The 27792-nt window shown below is 39.4% G+C and overlaps 2 protein-coding genes across 8 annotated transcripts in view; one reads left to right on the top strand and one right to left on the bottom strand.

The window, feature by feature from the left end:
- kank4 (KN motif and ankyrin repeat domains 4) overlaps window positions 1-3526 on the top strand; it is an 86444-nt gene extending 82918 nt beyond the window's left edge. For all 4 annotated transcript variants that reach the window (XM_061684374.1, XM_061684377.1, XM_061684375.1 and 1 more), the window contains exons 7-10: window positions 180-399; window positions 500-642; window positions 1169-1369; window positions 2562-3526. In XM_061684374.1, the coding sequence (XP_061540358.1) occupies window positions 180-399; window positions 500-642; window positions 1169-1369; window positions 2562-2657 (660 nt within the window). In that variant the 3' untranslated portion in view covers window positions 2658-3526. The remainder of the gene's footprint in view (window positions 1-179; window positions 400-499; window positions 643-1168; window positions 1370-2561) is intronic.
- A 6307-nt stretch (window positions 3527-9833) lies between these two features.
- lrp8 (low density lipoprotein receptor-related protein 8, apolipoprotein e receptor) overlaps window positions 9834-27792 on the bottom strand; it is a 160206-nt gene continuing 142247 nt past the window's right edge. Inside the window, exons 15-19 of one of the 4 annotated variants that reach the window (XM_061683235.1) lie at window positions 27417-27569; window positions 25171-25560; window positions 21870-21938; window positions 16193-16383; window positions 9834-14414 (exon numbers count right to left, since the gene is read on the bottom strand). In XM_061683235.1, the coding sequence (XP_061539219.1) occupies window positions 14376-14414; window positions 16193-16383; window positions 21870-21938; window positions 25171-25560; window positions 27417-27569 (842 nt within the window). In that variant the 3' untranslated portion in view covers window positions 9834-14375. Of the gene's footprint in view, window positions 14415-14462; window positions 16384-21869; window positions 21939-25170; window positions 25561-27416; window positions 27570-27792 lie in introns of those variants that run through there. The other 3 variants (XM_061683236.1, XM_061683233.1, XM_061683234.1) reach the window with 3 other exon arrangements.

The raw sequence follows: 27792 nt of genomic DNA, 5'->3' as shown, positions 1-27792 counted from the left end.
CGTGTAAAGACAGAGCTTCAGGCTTTTAAAAGGAATAATGTGGTTTCCTCAGCAGGTTAATAACCAGCTGCTGTGTGTAAATGGAAAATGAGATTTAGGCAGCACTATTTATAGCACTTACAGCTCAGGCTGTTTTTTTAATCAACATATCGTCACACGTTTCTCTGCTCTGCTCTCAGCGGCAAGTTTTAGTGGTCCTCTACCAGGAATGGTTCAAAGTTTCCAGTCAGAAAACTTCGCAGGCTGATACCGTCCGATTGTACCTCCGCCAAGTGGGTTTGACCACACCGACTCTCCTGCCATATGTCGTCAACCTGACCGACGGCAACGGTAACATGGCTCTCCACTACAGCGTGTCACATTCAAACTTTCCTGTGGTCAAACTGCTGCTTGATACTGGTGAGCACTTTTACCTCAAGACGTTTAGGCTACCGGTTTTTACCTGCACCCTTGCTAACTTCCACTATATCATTGATTTTTGAAAACTGTTTCTGTTCAGGACTTTGTGAAACAGACAACGTGAACAAGGCAGGCTACACTCCGGTGATGCTGGCTGCACTGACAGCCGCTGAGAGTCCCGATGATTTGGAGGTCGCACAACAGTTGCTGAGACTTGGTGATGTTAACGCACGCTCCCGGCAGGTGAGGTACTTCATTTACCATTGAACTTCAGGTTACCTGGGTATGCTGGCGGAATTACACCAATGTGCAATATTTGTCTTTTTGCGTTGAATAAAGTTATTGTCGATGACAGAATGGGATGTCAGCCTATCTTGAGAGGTTATTATCACAACTATGGAGTCATTTTCTTTGTCCTTTTTTGTTAATTCACATTAACAAACATTGTTAATGTGAATCCTATATATTTCCATATTGGCTGTGAGCCAAGGTCAAACTGGGAGATACAGTACGTGCTCCTTGGCAGCATTCTGTAGGGTCCAGTTTACACAGCAGCTCTTCAAACTCACACAAATTGTCCTTTGTCAAAGCAAGAATCCCTGGCTTTAGCCAGCTTTGCGTATGAATAGGTGAAATGATCTACTGTATATATACCTTTGTTGAGGCTGTACTCTGCACCATGACCTGTTCTTCTGTCCTATTTTTCTTCTTCTTACTCTCCCGAATACCTGGAGCCTCACATTTAATTTGAATCTCACTCTTCGTCTAGATGGGTCAGACAGCGCTGATGCTCGCCGTGAGCCACGGCCGCCTTGCCATGGTGAAGCTGCTGCTGACTTGTGGCGCAGATGTAAATGCTCAGGATTATGAGGGCTCCACGGCCTTGATGTGTGCCAGCGAGCACGGCCACACTCACATTGCCCGCCTGCTGCTGGAGACAGGTCACTGTGACACCAGCCTCACGGATAAGGTACTATAGCATTGACTTTATCGCTACAGGACATACAATATCATATATTATCTGTCAGATACTTTTAAAGTCAGGCTACCTATACTGTATGTGAACCTGCATCTTCCAAAATGACCATTGAGATAAATCCAGAATCTCCCAAACCTTATAATCCTCATAAATCTTATTTTTAGGAATTTACACAGTAATTTATGTTCTGTGGCATTCATTCCATAATATTTATATAAAATAAAGAAGAAAATCTTCATTTTGTGCATTTTAAATTGAAACATTAGATCCCATTTGTTCTCCACTGCAAATAAAAGTTTGTTGGCAGTTAATCTAGCAAATCAAATGATATTTACATGTCTCTCACATTGAAGACACGTTACGCTTAATTACATTGTAGATCATATGGGGTCATTTGAAAAAATACATTTCACCATTTTTGGGGTAAAATAAAGTGAGTGTCAATAATAATAAAGAATAACCTAAAACTACTGAAACGTATTCAATAATGAAAAATAAATCCCAGTTTATTTCTGTTTCTTGGCAGCCTGTTATGAGCATATTTTGTGACTTGAACTGAAAATGGACCCCACACACACAAACCACTGGCGCCATATGCTTTCCCACAGCCTATCAGCAAAGAAATTGCAATCATAAAAGGTTTGAATTCAATATAATGACATGTAGTGGATTAACATTAAACATTCAATAATGGTGTTGAAAAATGTTCTCAAGTGAAAAAAAAAGACATATAAGTTTTTGTGGCATTTATTTCAACGTGTGCGCTATTACGGGTCCGTCATCATTAAGAAAAAGTACCAATACTTCATTATTTTAGATTCAATGGACATTTTACATCACTTAAAATGTTCATATAATTTCTTTGTTTCGAATGGTACTGCCATCGCCAATCTATTATGCGGATGGAAGTAAAAGTATGTGGTATACCATAGGTATACTTTTGCAATAATGTTACATTTGCAAGGCAAATAATTTGATCACGTTTACAGTACCATGACAACCCTAATCCGAAATGTCACTTAGTATTTCAAAATGATAAACACGCTTCTCTTTGCTCGTCTAATACTAATAATGCCTGCTATAGCAGTAGGTGCTGAGGAGGCCTCAAACAGCGCAATACCGCCGCTATCAGGAGTAGAAGCTTCACTGCAGGTACTTGATGATTATTATGTGCTTGCTCCAGAATGGACAGACCGCTAAGGAGGTGGCAGAAGGATCTTCCCACCCAGATGTTGCTGACCTCATCGCGGCCCATGGCAAGGCTGAGTGCGGCCGCTGAGCCAAAGTCCTGTCTCCTCCAAACCAGCTCATGCTGAGCAAAGATGCCCCCCCGCATCGGCCACCACCCTCTGCATATGTGCCGCTGACCTCGAAGCTGCGGAAGCTCACAAACCAAGTTCCCAGTCAGCAATGTACACCCATATTTTCTTCCACATGTCAGCCAACACGCCTCCTGTGGGCCTTTCATAGAGAATGCTGCATCAACCAACCAACCAGTGGACACACACCAGGATAGTCGCCTTGATTAAAGCGCTCACGTGACAGTGACAAGGATTTTACATCCTGGAGAATCAAATGAAAATATGGACAGAGACATGTAGACGGAAAGATAACTGCTGCCTCTTTCTAATACTCTTCAAGCATTATACTAAGCACAGGATTTACCTTTTGAATACATATATCCAGTAGGTAAAATATTCACCGTGACATTTTTGTCTCTCCATTGACATATTTTTTTTAAAGGTGGAGGTAAGCCATTATTCAGAGCATATATGTCACAATATTGCATCAGACTATAAGTATATACAAACACAGAATCTGTATTTTCTACTGCGTTCCTATTTTTATTTTGAAATATTGCTTTGTAAATACTGAGATCAATGTCCAGGCCTTTAACTCATGTACTAAAATTGATTTTAAAAAAAAAAAACAAAAGTAATAATATAATTGTTTCGCATCACCCAACGGATATTTGAAATCATTCAGTGTCTTATTTTATAATAATAATAATAATTTATTGTTATTTGCATGCGAGCGTGTGTGTGTGCGTGAATTTGAGAAGAAACACCGATGCTTCAGTCTGCGATAAAATGATTTGTATCATATAGAATGAAACAGAATAAAATTATTTTATAACCAATATATAACGCTAACTTCAAATATATATATATATATATATATATATTTTTTTTTTTTACAAAGAAGATTGTATTGTGCAGATGTTTCTGCTTATCATGCAGTTGGTTTGTTTTGTTGGCTATCAACAGCTGAACAACAGTATGTTGTAATACTGTCAGACACTCCCACTCTTCCTCAGTGCAAATATTTCTCATTATTTTTCTTCTTCGCCTACTTGTTTGTCGTATGCAGCAAATTGCACAATGAATGTCTGACAGGCTAATACATTCCTAAATATTGATACCAATAATAATGAGCAAATGTAGCAATCATAACTCTATTCAGTAAATATGGCAGAAAAAGGCATAATACAAATGTATGAATTGCATTTCATCTGTCCTCACAAAACTTGATTACACACACACACACATATATATATATGTGTGTGTGTGTGTTTGTGTGTATATATATATATATATATATATATATATATATATATATATATATATGTATACAATCAAGTTTTGCAAGAACTATATATACATACGTATATGAATAGGCGCACAAATAAGACTTAACTCTGAGATCATAAGGACTGTTAAAGAATATGAAATTATGAATGAAACTGAAGATGAATTAATTATCATCCAGAAAATTGTCATGTGTTGGTCCAACTGTATTGTAGAGCTGAGACATTTCTCTGCACTTACTCATTAAAAATGCCAGTATTCCTTAAAATCGTCCAAGCAGGAGTCTCACCCTATTTTTAATATATTACAGCAGTGACTTCTGCCAAAACAAAACAAAACAACAAAAGTATCTTTTCATACTCCATAATCCAATTTTGACACAAACATTTATTTTATTAATGAACCTATCATTCAGTGCTTTGTAAAATGTGTGCCAATATGACAATAACATTGGTAGACTTAAAGTTATTCAAGTACATCAAGTATGTTAATAATATTAAACACATGCTGTGAATACCTAAATGATTTTCACAAGTGATCAATCAGACAATAATGTTAATTTGCACATCATGTGAAACTTGGACTTCCCATTCGCCAGGATATTGTCATATTTGTGATTTTATTTCCACTCTACTTCAATGCACAAGTGTGTGAACTTGTCGCCTCCCATCTTTCCAAATATTTGTGTTGTGAGAAGAATTTGTATCTGATCCTTTGTGCATTTGGTCTATATGAAAAACACATGAATATATTTAATCCAGTGTGACCTCGATGATACAATAAGGTTTTGCTGCCAAAGACTTGAAATCAAATCTGTTTCACATGGGGTTCAATATGTATTCTATTTGTTCTTGTAATGCCAGCCAAACACATGTATATACAGTATTGTGAAAATTATATAACCTCTACTATCAATCAATATGCTCTACAAATAATATTAAATATTTATCTGAAACTATATATTTTTTAACAATTACATTATATATATATATATATATATATATATATATATATATATATATATATATATATATATAGTATTATATGTATGTATGCATGGACAGACATTCCAGTGATTAAACTTTCACAGTGAGCAGTGGATAATAATTTTTGGAGTGATGGGTGGTGTAGTATTGGTGACTTTATAATGTGCCCTTCCATGTTACCAATGACACGTTACATCTATAATAAAATAAATAAATAAAATCAACGTACAGCATAATGAAAAATGATGAATATGACAGTCTAAGCTATATCTTTGTGTAATATCTCAATGAGCTCATATGTTGGAAACCAGAGAACTATTTCACAATAAATAAATATATACATAAAAAACTGGCCTTCCACCCCTTTTCATTTACAACAGAATACCCACAGCCATAATGTTTCTTGCATTTCCTGTCCCTGACTACTTGCCACTGTCTAATCTTCTATCACAATAATTTGGATAGTTTACAAAAAATAATGGACTCTAATTCACTGCATGTAATTGCATTTTTTTAAATTTGTATTAAAACAAATTTAATAACTTTTAAAATGTCTGGTTCAATAAAACTGACAAAAACTAGTTTTAATAAATGACAAAAAATAACCAGCAGAGAGCAGTGTTATAACGTGATAAGCACAGCTGCATAACGCCTTGCAGCTAATATGAAGAACTGTTGTCATACTGAATGCCGTTTAGTCTGTCATCCACACACATTTTAGAAAGTGACAACCTGTCAACATGTTGTGTCAAAATGTAAGAATCGATGCATCAAATCTGAATCAGCAAGCCAGGTGACGTGTGAAGAAGGAGGAAGGTGAGAAAATGATCTCAAGATCATTTGTGGCTTGGTGGTTAGCACTGTCGTCTCCCAGTTCAGATACAGGGTTCAGATCTCAGCTCTGGCCTTCCTCTGCGGAGTTTACAATTTTGCTTGCATGGCTCGCCTCTTGGCCAAGGTGAGCTGGACTAGACAGCTCACCCACAACCAGACCCCCCCCCCCCCCCTCCCCCCCAAAAAAAGATCATGACCTTGCTTTGCTAAATGTCAGTTACAGTAACACGGACTTCTTTCAAAAATAGCACCGAACCGAGTCCAGCCGAGACATGTACGCACACACAATACTTGAGTGTATTATAGATTGTTTCTCTTTTTGTGTGAACTTACTTGGAAAAGAAAGTGCTGTTTTATGCTTTTTTTGGTTCATTGTGAATGGTATTTTCTTGATTTTGTGTGGATTAACTACGAATTTATATTTCATAATTTCAGTGGCCTACTTTTGTCAGACTTGACGCTGACTGGCACCCCTTTTTTTTTTATTGTACCTTCTCCCATCTAAGGGAAGACTAAATGTTCTGTTTGTCAGTGTGACACAATATGTCGCTGGCATAAATTATTATTATTATTTTTTCTAATTAATATAATAAGAATAAGATAGCTTGCGCGACCCTAATGAGGATAAGTGGTACAAAAAAATGGATGGATAATAATAATAACAATAATAATGCTGAAAACATACTTCGCTTAACTGAATTAAAAACAATGACATAACACTACAAATGTAACGATAGCAGTTTCCTCCCACATCTAAAAAAACATGCACGGTCGGTTAATACTAGACTCTAAATTGTCTGTAGGTGTGCATGTGAGTGTAAAGGCTTGTTTGCCTCTATGTGCCCTGCGATTGGCTGGCGACCAGTTCAGGGCGTAACCCGCCTCTTGCCCAAAGTCAGCTGGGATAGACTCCAGCACAACCGAGTTCCATCAGGATGATAAGCGGTACAGACAACGGATGTAAAAACCTTTACTCACTACCTGTAATGTATCCTTGTTAAATCCATTGAAAAACAATTTCTTAGTATCATATTTAGTCGTTTGTGAAATTTTGTGCTCGCGTGCTACTTTCCCTCATCTTCCGCGGGTTCAGTCCCATTGTCCACAAAAACTAGTGACTCCCATGATTGGTACAGTACAAATAACATAATGGGAGGAGAGTAATCAGCTCTCAACTAAAGTGGATGTTAGTGCTGTTATTTCAGGTACTACGATTACATAAACGCACCGAGTTCTCGAACAAAAGTTATTTTGCGCGAGCTGGAGAAAACAGCTTCTCTGACTACGTAATAAAAGAAATAGAAAAAGAGAGTGATAACTCACAATCACAACATGGTGCAGATATTTACTTCCGTGCTTCACTTCATGTGCTTTACTGCGAAAGAGGAAATGATCTGAATGGGAATTATTTGTGTGTAATTAAAAATCACAAATGTTACCAATGACTGGTACTTAATGAGGATGCCTACAAGGCCTTATTAGTCCGGCCTCTTGTGTCAGAAAATGACACAGCGTTTATGTTTGTTCAAGCGCAATCTTGCATGAATGAGCATAACAGTCATATAAATGTAACGTAATGATTACGTATGAACTGCTCCGGGGTTTCCCGACCAAAGTCAGCAGGGATAGGCTCCTGCTCGCACTTGATAAGGACAAGCGGTATGGAGAAAATGGATGGATAGATGCAAGATAGAAAGAGAAGAAGAGAGTATATGAAATGCATGAGAACATACAGCAAAATCACAAGTGCTCCTATTCTGAATTGAAGATGTTCATCTTCGTTTTTAGCCGTCTGCCAGTATCAAGATGATGAGCAGCCTTTCTTAGAGTGGAGACTTTTTTTTTGCTAATTATCTACTAATGGCACTTTGCCTGTCAAGCTCTCCCGTCCGTGCCTTTCAGTGCATATACTGTAGGCATTCACACATATGCACACGTCGGAGTACACCTAGAGAGCAGCAGAAAATACTCACAAATGGACATAAACACATTGTTGCAAAGGTTATCTATAAATACTGTACAGACAAACACACACAGGTCAACACCAGTGAAAAGTGTGCGATGACGCACACATTATGCACACAGATGCACATATGTAAACACACACAAAAAAGACAGCAGCGTATCCCTGCCACTCTGTCTGCTCCCGTGGCTAAGTTGTGCAATTTATTATCCAGGAGATAATGGAACTGTCATCTACGGGGCAGAGAAGGCAGGGGAGGGAAAACGAGAGCGACAGAGAGGCAGCCGTGTGCTAACTACAAGAGGCGTAGTTACTTCTTCACCTGAGCTGTGTAACAAAGTGACAAAGCAAGAAGTGTTACAGAGGAATAAAATGGTTCAGAAGACAGTGAGCTCGAGAGAGATGCACCGGTGAATATGTGAAAGCACACTGAATGCTGATTATTTCCCCCCCCATTGCAATGGATGTGAAACATCTCTAAGCAAACTAGGTACACGGGCTTTCCTTTCGATTTGTTGAACACATAAACTGCTTAGTATTCTTAATGATATTCCTGATGGAGAAGACTCGGTGCCATCTACATCTATTACAACTTAAAACTGATCTTGTATTGTATCTTTATGTTTATCCATCCATTAACCTCACCAGGGTTGCGGGCGTCCCGCAGCCTATCCCAGCTATCTTCGGGCGGGAGGCGGGGTACACCCTGAACTGGTCGCCGGCCAATCGCCGGGCACATTTAAACAAACAACCATTTGCACTCACATCCACACCAACGGGCAATTTAGAGTTTTCAATCAACCTACCACGCATGTTTTTCAGATGTAGGAGGAAACCGGAGTGCCCGGAGAAAACCCACGCAGGCACGGGGAGAACATGCAAATTCCACACAGGCGGGGCCGGATTTGAACCCGGGTCCTCAGAACTGTGAGGCACATTTGCTAACCGGTCGTTCACCGTGCCGCCCTTGTATGTTTATAATTTTTGAAAATTGATTAACTTTATATTTTATATGTATAAAATCGAGGGGCCACTCAAATGTGTGTGCAGGCCCGCCAGTTGACAATTCCTGCACTAGATCACCGTGCGGACCTAAATTATATATTTGAAATGATCACGAAATGTCTTAATAAATATGAAAAGGTTATGCTTGACGACGATTCAGGGTGTTTTCTTTTGGCCCAACTATTTAACTTTGCTCTACTTTACTTGCATGTAATGTTGTAACTAACCTTTTTAACATAGCATGTAACCATTAATAATTTTGTAATTACTTTGTGATGTTACAAAGTTGTACATACAGTATGTATGTGTCCAGTATAAGAGAATAGTTTTAGAATATTACTCATTTTTGGAAGATTTTGGCCCTGCGATTGGCTGGCGAACAGTTCAGGGTGTACCCCGCCTCCTGCCCGATGCTAGCTGGGATAGGCTCCAGCACGCCCGCGACCCTAGTGAGGAGAAGCGGCTCAGCAAATGGATGGATGGATACAACAAAGGAAAATAGGGGAAATATATTTTTGGGTTAGTGTAAATCAAATGCAGATAATCCTAAATTCTTCACAGAATTTTAAGCATGTTCTTGGCGTCATTTACAGAATATTTTTTCCCTTTATTTTATTCTAAGGGATAAAAAGGATTTCCTCTTTATGAGATACCTTGACTTTTTTTTTGATTGCCAAGTGGTTCTCGTGTTTATTATTCCTCACAAATGTATTGTTTTCATTGTCTGAATCCATGAGATACCAAACAGTTATTGTCAAATATTTAGTTTGGTATGATTATTTTCAGTCATGACATTCACTGAGCGCGCCACTTTATAGACATGGGTAACAAAAATGCAGTGTTGCAGTCTATTACTGATGTGTCCAGTTCATTGAGTTTTATCATTAAGATGACCAATATTTATTTTGTTCAAATATAGCTTGAAAGGAACAACACTACACACAAGGCAGTTTTTACAAATTTAATATATCAATATATAGAGATATTTATGAACAACTTGATTTCATAGAAACGTGAGTTAGACCATTTTGGCATACAGTACAGATAGTCAATGTAAGTACAGAAGTTGCTAAGGTTTAACTTCCACAGCCCCCCCCCCCCCCCCATCATCCCACCAGTTAATCCCGTCTGTCCTCTTACAGACACTGGACACAGAAAGACAGAGGATAAAAGTATACAGGAGCACAAAACAAGGCACCAATAAATTAAAAAGGATAACCCCTTTCAAAAATACACCCACACAACAACAAAATCTATTTAACAGAATTAAATACAGTATGAAATTAAAACTCTGCAGTCCTGTTAAAAAGCAGACAAATGGAACAGACAACAGGAAAAAAATCAAATAAAAACACTTTGGCAGATTATTAATTTGAGTTACAATCAAGTAGTAAAGAAATCCAGTGTTCTTGTGTACAAATAAATTTATATATACTACACTCGTTTTCCCCCCTTCAGAGGTTTATGTACATTTTTTTAAGGTACATTTTACAGATACATTTAAAACACTATCAAAAAGTTGTATGAAAAAGTATTTACAAGTCACAATTCAAAACCATTGGACTGTACTTCTGGACTGCCTCACCTTTCCCCCCTCCCCTCCTAAGAGCATTATCATTTTACACAGTGCAGAAGGCTTCTTGAAAAGTTTTTGTGCAACAAACAGCATAAGAAATGTCTACCATACTGTATATGTGGCTGTGGAATGGAAGGAGGCCCACCCCTTTTTTTTTTTTTTTTTTTCTGTAGACAATGAAATAAAACTATTTTTCAAAACAGATGGAAGAGCCAGCTGACTAAATAAGGGTATTAGCAATTATATCCACCCCATCAATTCCCCCCAATAATGTTGAAATCTATTACGGAGTTGTAATTTTCCATTGCGGTACCCCTTAGAATTGTACTTGTTTCTGTGCAGCAACTTCACCCCATCGGCTTATTTTTAAGATCAGCTGAAAAAAGTTCAAAGAAGGACAATGACATCATTGACAGTTTGAAACCAGTCATTTTGTGTTTAAATGAAAAGGAACACAACAATTAGAGATAGCAGTTTGTTAAGAAAAGTTACCAAAGGATACATCCGAAACAAGTAGAGATCATTTGTGGTCCAAAATGCAGTCGAAGGGGCAACTTCCCTTGGAGTGTCTTCTTGACACCTGTGGGGGTTTCCTTGTTGATTGGGAGGCCTGAGTTATAGCCAGTGTTTATTATTATTATTACTAGTGTGCAACTACCTTGATGGTAGTGATAGCCCTTGCAAAGAAAATATGTTGATGCTAAGATGAAGATGGGATGGCAAAAGAGATCGGGGGAAACTATGTAACTGGAGCATCACAAACACTGAAACTAAAAATATGTTAAAGCCTTGTAGCTGGTGTTACTTTTTAGTGCTATGGCGTGCATGCAGTGAAGATGTGGAGACAAAAAAAAAAAAAAAAAATTTACATGTTAGAAAGCGTTCTGTACAACCTGGGTAAGCAGTGATAATTTCTACTTCTGGAGAGATTTGGAAGACCCTGTTTCGAGACTACTTTTTAGTGCAAAGACTGGAAGGACAAGCAACTGGTCATTTTTGGACCAAGACCAGTTTCATCAACAGATGCAGCTTTCGGATCCATTGAACTACAATTATTAACAAACAACATAACAGAATGTGGGAGTAGAATTCCTTCCTCTCAGTTATTTCAGTCAGACACTGATAACTAATGTGTGTAAACGATCATACCATCTTTCTCGCAGTGATTAAATTAAAACCAAATTCATTTGACAAATACACAACAGTGTGCATATACTGTTACTATAGTTCAGTCTGAATCCGACTCCAGTTAAAATTCAGCAATAGGTGTTGTTGAATGCATGATTCAGTGTAAATAAATTATACAATACATATCCTTTAAAGTGTCAAATCTCGTAGACATCCAGATAGAAGAGTTAATTAGGCATACCAACAGCTCTCATGTTTACTTGCATAAGCAGTTTAAATTGAATGACCATTAGAAAGTCATCCGGGCAATTACAGAAATATTCCCTGGGCATTTCATCTGATTCAGTGAGTCTGAAACATTGCTGCAGCAAGCAAAAGGAAGAGATGTTCTTTGCACTTGTTCATCCCTTTCCCTTCTGTCTAGTTTAAATCTCTGTCTGTGTGAGCTTATTCATCTTTTCCTACTACACAGTAAACTAAACAGGCAATCAGTAAGATTTCTGTTACTACGGCAGCTAATTGAAAGAAATACTCTCTAGGAGTAAATATCAGGCTATGAAACCAGAAGCAGGTTGTACTTCAATTGACTATGCCTTCTCTTTCTCATATGTATTTTAAATTGACTTGTACTCCTCTAATATTCTTATTCTCAAGATGAATAAAGAATCTATCGATCAAATAAAACATTGCCGTTTAGTAAGTTGCATTGATACATGAACACTATAGATCGCTCATTTCAATGACTCAAAATCGTAAATGTCCTCTCAAGACAATGGAACCTCGATTTAACGGACCCAGATAGTATGGATTTAGGATTTAACGGACAAAAACTAGTGTCCAGTTGGAACTGAAAATGCCCCTTTGTGGCATATAGATGATGTTATTTCCAGAATTGGCCGCTGTTGTTTACTGGACATTAGTTTAGCGTTGCCGTAGGCACCCAGCTCAAAAGGGGCGTGTCATCTCTACCTTTTCATATCTATGGCTGTTGTTGATTCAAGTGCTTGTCGTGTACACATCTCTCGAACATGCTATACTGATTTTGGTATGGTAAACAGTTGTTTTTAGTAGAGCCCCTTTCTATGGCCTATATGTCAAACTCAGGCATACGGGACAGATGTAATTTAGATTTGGCCCGCTCGCACATCGAATGTGTATTAGAGCTGGCCTACCTATATATAGCGCATGCACCACTAATACTACAAATGCTTTTCTGTTGCAGTCAGTCTCCTTGGGCAAATTTACATCTCCAAAATGGCCAAAAGAAAGATGGAAAAAAGGAGCTTTCACGACAGATTATCTGTTCACAAAAATAAATAACAGATCTATTTGTCTTGTGTGCGGAGTCAATATTGCTGTAACGGAAGTATATAACACAGGTGTCAAACTCATCCGGCCCACCACATCAATTTATGCGCCCCGCGAAAGCAAATCAAGTGCGTCGACTTCATGTTTCTTGCCAAAATGACAACATTGCAAATCGTCTTCCCTTTTATAGAATGTTGATTGCAAACATTTTTGTTACCAATCCCCATTTCAAAATAAACTGCATTAACAACTTTGTACTGGCTTCTGGTTTCAAATATAGTTATTCATCATTTTTTTTGTGTATATGTAATAACATGAGGCAATTGTACATTTACTGTATATGCGTTCGCGCTCATGACGACCCTCCGAGGCAAACCATAACTACAATGTGGCCAGCAGCAAAAATGACTTTGACACCCCTGGTATATAACATAGCTTGAATGAATGTTTTTTCATGCACTTTTTCTACTTCAAAGTCAGGATGTTTGATAGTTTTAAGGTTGAATTTTCATTGATTCATTTTTTGTTTGTTTGTTTGGTTGTTGGCCTTCGAAAAAAGATTTCCATTAAAAATAAACTCCACTAAAGATGGAGAAGAAGACAATATAATTTTATTTGACCTATTTACATATCCCTGATGTCATATCCCCATAACCATCATCTATAATAGGAGCAGCAAAGATAAGGAAACAAAAAGTCTACAACATCCTGACTGAGAATAAACAAACAGCCCCCAGTTCATTGTAACCAATGTGCATAACTCTGACGCCAACACAGAGGATTACTCATAATGCTCTTTTCTGCCTTGCTGCTTTTTGCCTTGAAGCTCAACTTTCCGGTGGCACAAATCCTCATATTCACATAAAAAGCCAATTTTTTACTCTTTCACCCTCAAATCACCTCCAAATGATTCCGCACCCTAACTCAAGTCCCCCCGAACACACACACACACACACACACACACACACACACACACACATCCTCGGGTTCAGAGACTGATTTCTTCATTATGATGTTACGCTTTGCTTCCTCAGTACTGTATGCGAAGGGGCAGACATGGAGAGCTGAAGAGTGAAAAATAATACAAAATAAATAAAAAATAAAAAATGTCCGCCTTTTCAAATAACACCTAAGGGGCATAATAGTCTTTGCCAACTACTGTATATCAATTGAACTGTCTTCAGCTGTGCAATGATAGATAGCGGTAACATATTAACAGAGTAAACACGAATATGATAAATTAAGAATTATGCTTGCTGCTCTGGCACTGAATACTGCTCAATAAGGTTAGTTTGACAAATATCACAGAGCAGCATGTAAGTGTTCACTAGGACTACCAGGAGGCCGAGAGAGAGAGAGAGAGCGCAAGAAGAAATGGGTAGAGCATAGGCTACTATGCGATAGCATTAAATGTAGTAGCAGCTACTGGTGGTAGTATTGTTACTACAATGAGAGCACTATCAGAGAAAGTTGGGGTATATTGATTGTATGAATCATCTCTGCTCCTTAAAGAGAGGCAAAAGGAGGACTGTCGACCTTATTGTGGAGGTTGGGATGAGGAGGGGGGAGGGGCCAAGGTGGGAATGAAGGGAGAGGCTTCATCCCTCCTTCAGGGATAGCCATCGTCCTCCAGACTGAGTGCCACTCGCTGAAAACAGCAGATAAAAAAAAAAAAAAAAAAGTTAAATGGGGAAAAACAAAAAATCTAAACAAAACACGAGACAGTGGCATGATGGACATCACAACAGCGCAAAATAGAAAAAAAGGCTTCAGCTATTTATTTATAATTTTCACCTACTCCTCCTACCCTGACCTCCTTGTCTTTTCCCTTTTCTGGCTCTTAGAGGCATGCAGGCTGCATGCCTTTGGCTGCCAATGTTTGGCCCACAAAAAGCCAGCCGGATCTCTCTCTGGCTCTCATAGATGCCACATGAGAGTAGGACAATATTTGGGTAAATGACAACACCAACAAAAAATGCTAACCTATGTGATACTTCCTTGCCAAATGGGAGTTTTAGTACATTAAAAAAAAATACTAATTTGTGCACTTATCTGTCGTCGTGCCAGTCTCCTTCCTTGCTGGAGTGACAAAGAAATCAGTGTTGCCGTGCCAGCTGATCAGAGCGCTCAACTCCCATCCCCCATATTCTTTTTTGGCTGCCCTTCACTGGATGCTCTGCTACTCTGACAACATGTCCTTACAGCGACTTCAGTCACCACCTTTTCTGTTCCCCTTTAAGGGGTTGAATGCAACTCACAGCTGCAGTTGACTCTTGATTTTGTGGCCTCAAGCCACAATGTTGCACCTGCACCAGTGGAATCTTAAAGGCAATACATTGCTCGCAGAATTAAAATATCCATCCATTCATTCTCTTAACTGCTTTTCCTCACTAGGGTCCCGGGCATGCTAGAGCCTATTCTAGCTATCATCGGGCAGGAGGCGGGGTACACCCTGAACTGGTCGCCAGCCAATCACAGGGCACATATCAACAAACAACCATTTGCACTCACATTCACACCTACGAGCAATTTTAGAGTCTTCAATTAACCTACCATGCACATTTTTGGGAATGTGGGAGGAAACCGGAGTACCTGGAGAAAACCCACGCATGCACGGGGAAAACATGCGAACTCCACACAGGAAGGCCGGAGCCCGGATTCAAACCCACAATCTCTGAACTTGATCACTTGATCACTGCGCCGCCACCAAAATGTATACTTTTTAAATTGCTCTTGGTTGGCTCCCAATTTCATTTAAGTAGTAGGAAATAAAGTTCACATGAAACAATTTACTCTAAAAATGTGAACTACTTTGCTGTCCTGTCAGCTGTCTCTAGAACTCGAAATATTCCTACCAATGAATTACAAGTTGGTAGCACCACATCTTCAGTGATATTAACAATTGTCATCATACCAGTGCTGTGTGATGAGGATCCCAGTTTGCTCCGCAACTAAAACCAGCAGCTTCTTAAAACAGGCGATATGTGTCAGTCTATTTTTTTAACGTAGGACCCTGACAATAACGACATTATCATGTCTTTCTGACGAAACATTTAAACAACTAGAAACATGACAAAGTACAAAAATTGGGATTCAATATGATGTCAAAAGATGAAAACATTGATCAAATGTTTATACTATATGAGCATGATCAAAGGAGGAATGGTAACATGGTGAAGGGCTTCAAGTGTTTGGCGTTTTCAGTAGTTACTGCAAAAACATGATGTGTGAGTATGTTGGTATGTGCAGGCCTGCTTCTCTTTCACCAACAAGTAGGCTTTTCTGACTCCCACGTCTCCTCAGAAGGTTCTTTTCTCATTTGCCACTGGAGAGCATTGGCGCCCCCGAGTACCAGTGAGAGTTGCTGTCGCTGACGCCGCTCCCTAGAGGAAGCGCTATGAATGGCTGACTATGGCTGCCACTCACTGCTGGGTAGACGTGTCCAATGGACTCGCTGTGACGGCCGATATGGATTTCATCGTCGTCGTCCTCCGTGGTCTTGCGGTAAACAGGGTTGTCGAAGTTCATGCTCTTGGTGTTCTTGCGCCGCCAGTTGCGCCACACCAGGTAGGCGCCGATGCAAAGTAGCCCGATGACCACTGTGGCAAGGATAGGGACTGCATGTGTTTAACACACACACAACAACAACAGACGGCGGGAGCGTTAACACAGCCCAGGGGACACAGAGCGGCACCTTAAGCACTTACACATGAGCACAATTTCTCATACTGAAGGCTCATTATTTTCTTTCCCTTTTCAAGACCCAATTTATTTTGTGCAATATCACTCTACCTGAGAAGTCAATACATTTTAATTTGAATAAAAGATATTTAATTACAATCAATAAGATGTTTGTATGTTTCAACCTTATCAATGTAATAAATTATTTTGTTTTAATTACAACACAATTCTTACTAATTACTGATACTTTTAAACTCCGATAACAACCAATTTGTATTACTTTATATACCCAAGCAATATATTGTAGTGAAGGGCTTGGATAGTTGTGAACAGCCATGGCCTAATCATTGGCAAAAGGAGACCTGAAGGCCCCCCCTGCCAGGAAACTAATAAATAAGGTGACAAAAAGTATGCTGAAAAGAAAACAAAGAGCCTTCATATGACATTGACAGTACATCCCATTACATTCATCCTCAGGCCACATTTTGAATCAAAAACAGAAAGTTGAACGCACATGCGCCATTTGCAACAATGAGCACCTGCATGCATCGTTATACTGTACATACATACTACCTCCAACATACACACATAAACAGCATACATGCATGGGACTGAAAAAAGTCATTTTGTAATGAATCTTTCTGAGCCTAAATCCAAGAAATTACAATTGTTTTCCCTCCCTACAATAAAAGCCTATCAACGTTAGCTTGTTACTTAGCTGCTAGTACTGTTTTAATGTGCTACCTTTATGTGGTTTACATGAGCCTAAAGGATGAGTGATAATTGTGTTTGGAATTGAAACCGTGATGAAAGCAGAGTGAAGGGCTGTTAGCCTTTTGGAGGGTTTCAGAAAAGCCAAGTCTCTTTTCCCTAATTATCACGGCTACCCTACAGTACCTGTAACTAGTGCACAAATACATGTTTGTATAGGTGTCTATGACATCAATGATGGAAATAGTTTTGTAATTTCCCTTGTGTTAGACATGTACCGGCATTACCAGATAACTAGCAACCCTTATTGCTCGGTGACTGTTTTTTTGTCAAGGTCTTTATGTCTCAAAAGTGTTCTCTGTCAATTGACTGTCTGTTGTCGTACTAGAGCGGCTCCAACTACCGGAGACAAATTCCTTGTGTGTTCTTTTGGACATACTTGGCAAATAAAGATGATTCTGATTCTGATGCACTTGAGATCCCTCTTTGACTGGGCTGAAACTCCACACCCCTCTTTTTTTTACTCTCTATATGCCCATTGGGTTGAAAACATCTGCTTCTGTCTCATTTAGAATATTTCACTCCAATTACAAGCCACCATAAATGACAGAATTTGGCTAAGTACTGATTATAATAGTCAGGCTGATTCCCCTTGAGGAGATGCTGGGTGGGCGCGGTTCATTAGTGGATGGAAGCACAGAAATCCAGTCCTTGTAGACCTGTGACAATAATTAACGTTTCAAATCTGCAAAAAATGCAGAATGAGGGGATTTACTGCCTCAATGAATATCTTGAGGGTTGAATGAGCAACGGATGAGCAGGGGTTAATAATCTTGGGGTCTTTTATAATGAACTGAGTTGATATCTTAATTGTAGAGAGTGGGAAAATAGCAGAACACCGTTTGAGAGCTGCCCCTGTACTCAATATAAGAGCTGAAAGAGATCTCATATGATGATCCTTAAATTACATTTTAGTCTTAATCCCATTTTGTAGAATAGGGGTCATTCCTGGCTATTAGTACTTCTTCTGTTCCTATGAAAATACTTAATATTTTAATTAAAATAAATAAAATTCTGATGATGATTTCTTTTCGTCATAGATTATGATCTTGCTTCCAACATGAACACAAAATATCCTTGTAGACTGTTTTGTAAATTCCCCCTCCTGGAGTCGTCACCTTATCGTGGTGGAGGGGTTTGTCTGTGCCAGTGATCCTAGGAGCTAAGTTGTCTGGGGCTTCACCCACCTTGTAGGGTCACCCATCGCAAACAGGTCCTAAGTGAGGGACCAGACAAAGCAAGCTCAAAGAGAACCCGAGTGAACTTCTGTGCTCATCATGGATTGTCCAGAACAAAAACCATGTATTCAGACTAGCGGCCTCATGTCTTGGACGCTCGGGTGTAGAGAGGCACGGTGCTGGCAACCGATCACCACCTGGTGGTGAGTTGGCTCCGATGGTGGCGGAAGATGCCGGCCGACCCAAACATAAAGTGAGGGTCTGGTGGTAATGTCTGGCAGAGTCCCCAGTGAGAAGGAGTTTCAACTCCCACCTCCAACAGAACTACGCCCACGTCTCTGGTGAGGCGTGGGACACTTGAGTCAGACAATTGTTCCGTGCCTCCATTGTCGAGACGGCCGACCAAAGCTGTGGCCGTAAAGTGGTCGGTGCCTGTCGTGGTGGTGATCCCTGAACATGGTGGCGGACACCAGCGGTAAGGGATGCCGTCAAACTGGAGGAGGAGTCCTATCGGGCATTTTTGGTTTGTAGGACTACAGAGGCAGCTGATGGGTACCGGTTAGCCATGCAAATACAGCTTTTGTGGTCGCTGAGGCAAAAACTAGGGTGTGGGAAGTGTTCGGTGAGGCCATATATATATTTAAACATTCCTTTTTGTGAACAGATAGGAAGCTGAAATTTGCTATTTTATGGAGCAATGGCTAATTTGAATGAATAAAGTTCCACCCTGTTAGATTCCATCCTGATAGGTTTACCTGTGGAAATTTTATTACTCAATTAATTGTGTCAGTGTTGGGAATTCCACCGTTAGGGTCCTTTGCAGCCCTGTTGAACTCCTTTCTAAGCTGTTAGTTGTACTATATTTTTGATAATTCATTCATTCATTTATTTATTCATTTTCCTCCGCTTATCCGAGGTCGTGTCACGGGGGCAGCAGCCTCAGCAGGGAATCCCAGCGTTTCGTCTCCCCAGCCACTTCTTCCAACTCTTCCGAGAGGAACCCGAGGTGTTCCCAGGCCAGCCGAGAGACGTAGTCTCTCCAGTGTGTCCTGGGTCCCACTTTCATTCTAATATGCCAGCGCCACCTAGTGGCTATGAAAAAAGGTTTAGCCTATGCTTTCATTCCAACATGACAGGGATACATATACACATACTAAGTTTACAAACTCTGGCAGAATTTGTGAAATATTTTTTTTTTTTGTGTGTGTGTGTTTTTTTTTTTTTTTTAAAATACGCCTGATGACTGAACAACAACCATTATTAATTTCTTCATGGTTATGTTTTGTTTGATGATAACGCTTTTCTGAAATGCTTGACAGTTTAATTTGAATCCTATTAAAATAAAAGTAAATGTGTTTCGCCTGGCCTTTAATGTTTTTTTAAGAATTGTACCCATCTTACAAATTCTGCCTGGGTAATCAAACATGTGAGCACAACTGTGTGTTTTCTCATTTACTAAATAAAAGGAGGGCTGTGAATTCTCAAAATAAGGGCAACTAAATAAAAACAAAGTTTTACGTCTTCAAATAAAGTGCTTAATTAACATCAGAATAATTATTTGAAAATACTAACAAAATACAGATAATACTTCATGTTTTGATCATACGGGGAGAGGCAAAATCATGCATTGTAAAAATCCATCATACATAGGTAGAAGGGTTTTCCATAATTTTGAGGTCAACTTTGGGGGTGCGTATTATACATGTGTGCACATTATACATGAGAAATTACAGTAATTATATCTATCTGATATAATTAAAACCTTAAAACGTAGCAAAGGTTATCACACTAAAAAGTCAACAATCGCTAAGAAGGACCAATACAGTAACTTTACTCCATTTTTTTTAAACTGATTGCTAGAATATAGAATACCTTTGCAAGCATACTGTTCATCTGTAATTCCTAAAGTTAAAATAAATAAATAAACTGAATCTACCACCTTTTGGTTTTGTTCCCACATGTAAGGTTCTATAAAACCAAAAAAATTATTTATCTTTTTGATTTGGGTCTGTCACAAACGTGTGAACATTTGTATGAGTGAACACTATAAACAAACAATAGTGATTGACATCCACCAGGTAGATGATACATATCAAAATGCAGATTAAAGAACATGATTATAGGACTGGTCACAACAAATTGCCTTTCAAAAATGTCCAATGTGTCTACACCAAAGCCATTAATAAACATTCAATTTGGCTGATGCGCCACTCGAAGCCTGATGTTACATAAAGTAAGGTCTATGCTTTTATTAACAGAATGTCAAGATTTGTGTCATATCCGTCAATGTGTTGCATTAAGGAACTGAATGTTTTGTGTCCACCCTTGTAAATTGGTGGTATTTGGACAAATGTGTAAAAAAAACACAAAAAAAAAACAAACAAAAAAAACAGTTTTGCATCACACATTTGACCCTAGTGCTCTTATTTTTCACACTTTATCATCGGACTAATAGTTACCCATTATGAAGCATTTGGATAAAGTTTTAAAGCATTTGCGCCATATTGTCTGACGTGAGTTGGTCCCCCTATACCGAGTCTGTACAATTTATACACAGCAGATGAAAAAAAGGTGGATAAGTCCTTAATTTTACAGCAATGTAGAAGGGGCTTACCAGATGAATTAATTATTTTAGTAAAGGTGAATTAGTTTTATTAACATACTGTTTTTAAAATGAAGTTGTGTAACAATTGGACAAAACATATAAACAAGGTGTGCATGCATTTGTTTGTTCTTTCATGTTGTTGCCCAATGTTATTATTTTTTTAACACTTTACTGACATTGTGATTTACTAAGTCAGAACTTACCACTCATTAGAGAAATACACAAAAAGATAAATAAATAAACTAGGTAATTTCCCCTAATCAATTCTTGGTCAGCCTTTTTCTGTTTTATCTCCTTTGAACAAATATGTACAGTATGTAACTTGAGTTCCAAAGGGTCATGACACTCAGATAGATTGCAATGGGAGCAAACAGTATGCTCAAAGTGGGAATTTAATGCTATTTGCAGCCAGTCAAATGTGATGGCAGAACATGAACAGAGCTCCCCACTTGCTCGAATCCTCTTAATAATGACATACTGTAATGGGCACATTACAAAGGCCACCACTGACTAATGAGCTTACTGGCTCGTAATAGCTTCATCTAGCCATGGGACCAGGGGGCTGTACTAGCCATGGGATCAGGGGGCTGTAGTTGAATAATAGTACAGAATTGTACAAAATTACTAAACCATTGGGTATTTTCTGATAGAACACCACTGAGGCTAGCCAAAGATTTTGACTGTTTAAACCCACAAATTAAGTCAGTTAAATCGGGCAGGTGGGAGAAAAATGCTTTTTAAGTCATACTCATGCATGTACTGTACATGCACACACACACACACAACAATCACAGAGGGAAAAGCCAGGAGGGAAAAGCAGGCACGCAAAAAGCCAAGACAACACGGCTAGAAAGTCAAGAGAACTCACCGATAGGAATGACTATCCCCAAGACAGCAACTGTGATGTTGTTGCCTATGAGGTAGTGATCACCCGCAGCTGTGATGGAAGGAAGAGAGAGAGAGAGAGAGAGAGAGAGAGAGAGAGAGAGAGAGAGAGAGAGAGAGAGAGAGAGAGAGATGCAACAGTTCCAAGTTATTTTCAAAATCATCCCCAAATACCTTGCTAGAGGGGAATTTTTTTTTCCTGCAGCAAGGTAGCATGATGTGTGAATCATACAGTACTTGCAAAATACTGTAAAAGAACAGATAATTATCCCTATTCATCCATAAAGTATATCATGTGAAATTATTAGATTAGACAGCACATCTACAGTGTAGAGCAAAAACTGGCATACCTTGATAATTGTGCAAACGCAAGGCTAGCTGCACGCATTTGCCAATGTGACAGACCGCTCTGCGAAAAGCTGGGCGTACCGGCACAACGAGGGTGTGTTCTTTGACATCCACCTGGCGCATGTGACAATTTGGTGGCAGAATGTTGGTCTAAACTCCCCGCCTCCTGGGACCACGGCAAGTCAAGGAATTTGACCATTTGGTGTCAGTTATTCCAAATCAAAAAAGGTTTGGACCAAAGTTACACTATTGCCAGATGCAGTTCGATGGAGTACAAATGAAAATGTATTTGAATTAATCTATACTGTTATAAGAGCACTCAACTTGGGATCCAAATAAAACTGTATCCTAGAGAAAATCTCGTCAGGTTTTTATATGAGCATATGAGGTGTGTATTACAGCTCCTGTTTACCTTCCCTCTTTCTTCCACCTTCCTACATTCCCTGTTGACTACAGGAATTCAGCTCAGATATTGGTGCGATTAGCTATCATGGGCGATTTCCTTGATCAGGCCCGGCAATATATGTTGGGAACGACAAAACTTCTTGTAGTGTGACATAACCCCCGACCGACAATTTGATAGCCCTACAACACCAAAATGAAAAGTTTAGCATGTTTGATTTCTTGGACATCTTCAGAGTAGTGTAACATATCAACGACAACTCTCCAACAGCGCACCTTGACGTTGACCAACAGGATTGCGTATTTTGACCGGTGCATCGCCTCCCGTGCTTGCCGTTGTCAACATACTTGGTCGCCGTTGTCAACATTTATTTACACGTGCAAGCCAAAGTTTACCGAAGCTTTAGAGCATGATTTGACAGAACATTGGCATGTTTACGTACAAATATTAGTGCTAGCACGAGCTAGCTAGGCTACATAACGTTTTGTTGCCTGCTTGCGAGCCGTATCGTATTAAAAGTACTTGCAAATATGTCAAGCAATCCTTGAATGGATAATCCAAAACATCATCACCCGAGCACCTGGTGACACCTCAGCTTTTCCCCCCTCTTTTTGTTCTTTTTTTCCCCCCAACATTGGCATGGCGATCCATTGTTTGACAACAATTGTCGCCATGGTAACAGTTGTTTCTGGTTGTGGTGAAAGGTGACATGTTTTCTGGTCACGTCTCCCCGATAGTGTTTGATTTGACAAGATAAAGCCCAGTGATCGTAAAAGACGGGATACGGTGGTATCGGAATACCACGTGTAGTGTTGCCACACTGTCTGAGTGAGATACAGCAAGTTTTTATGGCAGTAGTCTGACATAGTGCAATCGTGATAGACCAAATTTATCTTGTAGTCTGATACAGGCATTAGCTTTATCTTCCGACAAAATGCCAGCCGCTGCTCAGCAAGTGTAACAGCTGACTTGACAGAGCAAACTGAGTTAAAAATTATGGCCCATGGGCATGGAGACATGTCTTGTTCATGCCCCATTTTCTACTCAGTTTCTGCTTGAGCTCTCATTTAGAGTACTTGTGATGTGGTGAGGAAGTGAAAACCTCTGAAACAAGAGGAATTAGATTTTTGGTTTGTGTGGAGAAAAAAAAGGCCCCAAAAGTGATGAGGCAAGCCGTTCTCTATAATTCCACATCGCTGACCCCGAACAACTTTGCACTTTTGCCTTATTTACCACACATATTTTTCTCCTGTCTTAGTCATCGCCTTCTAACACTCTGAAGCTCTTAAACAGCACTGGATCACTATAGTGTCTTTTATTCACTCTTGATTTTTGCTTGTATATAGTTTATTTTTCTTCTAACTAGTGTTCACATTTATCTTACCAAGGTCCCAATTTTGCCTTTTGTTCCAACTGTCAAACAAACAACTCTTCAATTTTGCTCTCGAACTTGCAGAATCAGTCTTATAACAATAGCTGCTCCACTCAGCTGACAGGACCCAGAAGACCCTGAGACTATCCAACATTTCACTTGCAAATTTGCCTGTACCCTTGTGACAAAAGGCTAGTGAACATGCTGCATTGCATGTATGAAATAACTAACAACTGTGAGCATCTAGTGGATCTGTCTGTCTATCTATCATGCTTATTCAATAGCCTGATGATCCAACTGAATTTGTTCTGTTTAACCATTGTGGTCTGTATTAAACATCTGTTCACCTGTTGACTCTGTTGGTGGAAGAATGACATTTTGTTGCAATAGAACAAAAAAAAACAAAAAAAAACGATGAGAGCGACGGACATGTCATTTACCACCATTTTATTTATTCATGCAGTAAATACCAAAAAATGTGGTTACTACAAAGGCTTTTTGTCCTATGAGATTTTCGGTACAGTGGGTTATCAATTCTGCTTTGTGTTGTCATCCAGAATTGTTCTCCTCCTTCTATGCACAATTAAGGCTTAGTGCTTTGTCAAGCATTGTTCAAGAAGCGGTTATAAAGCGCTGTTATTTTTTTTGGTGTGTGGAAATAGTGGTAAAGCTTAATTTGCGTTTGAACCAGTTTTAGACAGTGTGAGTGAGGGCTGGATGGGAGAATGGGGGCAGGCAGAGAAAGACAAAGAGAGATGCTGTCAAAAAAGTGAGTGAGGACAAAGTAGCGGGAGGTGAATACAGGGAGCAAACAAGGGGAGTAAGGACTGTCGTTCCTTAGTTCTGACACCTCTGTTACATAGTTCTCATGAGGGACCCTGTGCAACAACCTTGTGAGTGAGTGATAGAAAGAAAAGCAACTGGTGAAAGACAATGTCCAGTAAACAGATGGCTCGAGATAGAACTATAGGGGAAGAATTTGTACACAGAAAGTGGTAGTTTTCAAAAAGGCATTTCAGCTCCCTGCTGTGATGATGGCAGGGAACAATCATGGAAGTAGTGGCTACAGAGCATCTCACACACAAGTGAACACACATGCTGCATGCTCAACTCACATGATTTAACGTACTTTGCATTGAACCTGCTGAGGGTGATTCTTACCTCTGTGTGACAGGTTGGTGTTGCTCTCTTTGTGAATGCTGCTTGGGGCCACTGAGCCCAGTAGGGGCGTGTGCGTGGATGTTGATGTCTGACTGGTGCTGCTGAAACCCGTCTGTGTACTTATGGCAGCAGGTGTTCGAGGGTGCTCAGTGGAGGTCCCCCTGGGTTTCTGGTGGGCTTCGGCTGTTGCCAGGCGCCTGGTTGTTGTTGTGAGTGTGGTAGAGGCAGCAGTAGTGGTGGCTGTGGCTGGTACCGTTGTGGTGGGAACAAGTGTGGCTTTTGTTGTTGTGCTCGCCATGGTGGTTGTGGTAGATGTAGTAGTAGTAGTAGTAGTAGTGGTGGTGCTGGTGGTAGTAGGAACTGCTGTTGTTGTTTTTGATCTTGCTCGGACTGCACAGTAGAAACAGAAAAGTAAACATTAGCATTAGGTAAATCCAAGATGGACAGATACAGTGGAGGAAATAAATATTTGATCCCTCACTGATTTTGAAGTTTACCCATTGACAAAGACATGAACGTTCTGTAATTTTAATGGTAGGTGTATTCTAACAGGGATATCAAAAACAACGTCGAGAAAATCACATGAAAAAAAGTTTCAAATTATTTTGCAATTCATTGAGGGAAATGAGTATTTAACCCCCTATCAAAACATGACTTGGTACTTGGTGGAGAACCCCTTGTTGGCCAGTACGGAGGTCAGATGTTTCTTGTAGTTGATCACCAGTTTTGCACACATCTCGGGAGGAATTTTGGACCACTCCGCTTAGCAGATCCTCCCCAAAACATTAAGGTTTTAAGCCTGCACCTTGGCAACTCCAAGCATCAGCTCCCTCCACAGATTTTGTAGGGGATTTAGGTCCGGAGACTGGCGAGGGCACTCCATGACCTCAATGTGCTTCTTCTTTAGCCCCACTTTTGTTTCCGTGGCTGTGTGCTTTGGGTCGTCGTGGACAGGTGTCTTTATACAGTTAACACATTGCGATACTGTAGGTATCTTTCATACAGCTAACGAGTTTAGATTAGGAGTACTTTCTTAAAGTGAGAGGACTAGTCTGTGGGAACCAGAATTCTTTATTGTTGGTAGGGGATCAAATACTTATTTCACTCAATGAAATGCAAATACATTTTTATGTATTTATTAATTTTTTTTAATGTGATTTTCTGGATTTTCTTTTTGATAATCTGTCTCTTACTGTTAACATAAACCTACTGTTAAAATTATAGCCCGCTTATGCCTTTGTCAGTGGGTGAACTCACAAAATCAGTGAGGAATCATATAATTATTTCCTCTGCTGTATTTAATCACAATCAGGTTTCACTGTGTCCTGCATTTAACCACACTTTGTATTGTTAGGCCCAAAATGATAATATTCTTATGTGGCTAATTCTTCAGTTAAAGTGAATTGTTGAATGTTGAAGAAAGTTGGACTAAACATGTTGATTAAAAATACTCTCATTACAAGTAAAAAAAAAAAAAATATATATATATATTTTTTATTGTATATAGAATTATATTATTGGCTTATTGGGTCAATTTTGAGGACGTATCTTTTGCAGATAGAATGGTGAATTAGTGGTTTGCATGTCGGTGTCACAGTTAAGAGGTTCAGGGTTTAAATATTGGCCCAGGCCCACCTGTTTGAGTTTGCATATTTTCCCCTGTCCTTCTACAGCTTTTCTCAGGGTAGTTCGGCTGCCTCCCACACCTCAAAACACCTCATGTTAGTTTAATTAAAGACTCTTTAATTCTCCATTGGTGTGAATGCTGTTGCTAATGATGTTTTGTCTACAGTGTATATGTGCCCTACAATTGAATGACAACTAGTGCGGTGCACCCTGCCCCTCGACCAGCAGTCAGCTGGGATAGGGTGCAAATGAGGACAAGCTGTATAGAAAAGAGATAGATGAAAAATCTTTTGCACTGGGATAAATGATACCCCGGTACAGAATGATGTCTGAAGAAGTATACAAAAAATGTTTTGTTACATGACTCTAAATTGAATTGACTCTGAATGTGAGTGTGAACGGTTGTTTGTTTGTGTCCTGCGATTGGCTGGCGACCAGTTGAGGATGTACCCCGCCTCTCGCCCAGCTGGAATATATATATTACCACCGTATTTAATGAAGAATGATAAGCTACCCACAAATGTATCCCAGAATGCAACTTTATTAGTGTTGTATATGAAAACAGTATGCTACTGTCAAAATTTGCCTTTTTTTTTTTTTTTTATGAAGTCTTGACTTGCCTGTGACACATCGCCTCATGTCTGGTCCCAGCTCCATTCCATCCGGACAGGCACACGTATATTTGGGGGAGTGGTCTGTAATCTGGGGTGCCTTTAAACAAAGGTACTCACAGCCACCATTTGGAAGACTCCCCATGTTACAGGCGTCAGGGGCTTTAAAGGACACCCACGCGCACACAGACACACACACACAAAATAGATTTAGTTTTAGAACTGTACGACACACTTAAGTAACATAGAATAGGCCATAACATCGTTTTACAGATTACAATAATATACATTATATATACCATAATTCCAGTGAAAAAACATTATTTCTTATGTATTTAAATACACTGTCAAAATTTGTGGATGCTAGTGTTTGGTTAAGCGAGAC

Source organism: Phycodurus eques, chromosome 8 (assembly GCF_024500275.1).
Source record: "Phycodurus eques isolate BA_2022a chromosome 8, UOR_Pequ_1.1, whole genome shotgun sequence".
In the NCBI taxonomy this organism is placed as follows: Eukaryota; Metazoa; Chordata; class Actinopteri; order Syngnathiformes; family Syngnathidae; genus Phycodurus; species Phycodurus eques.
The sequence above is the reverse complement of the archived record's forward strand: the minus strand, read 5'-3'. Positions and strand labels throughout refer to the sequence as shown.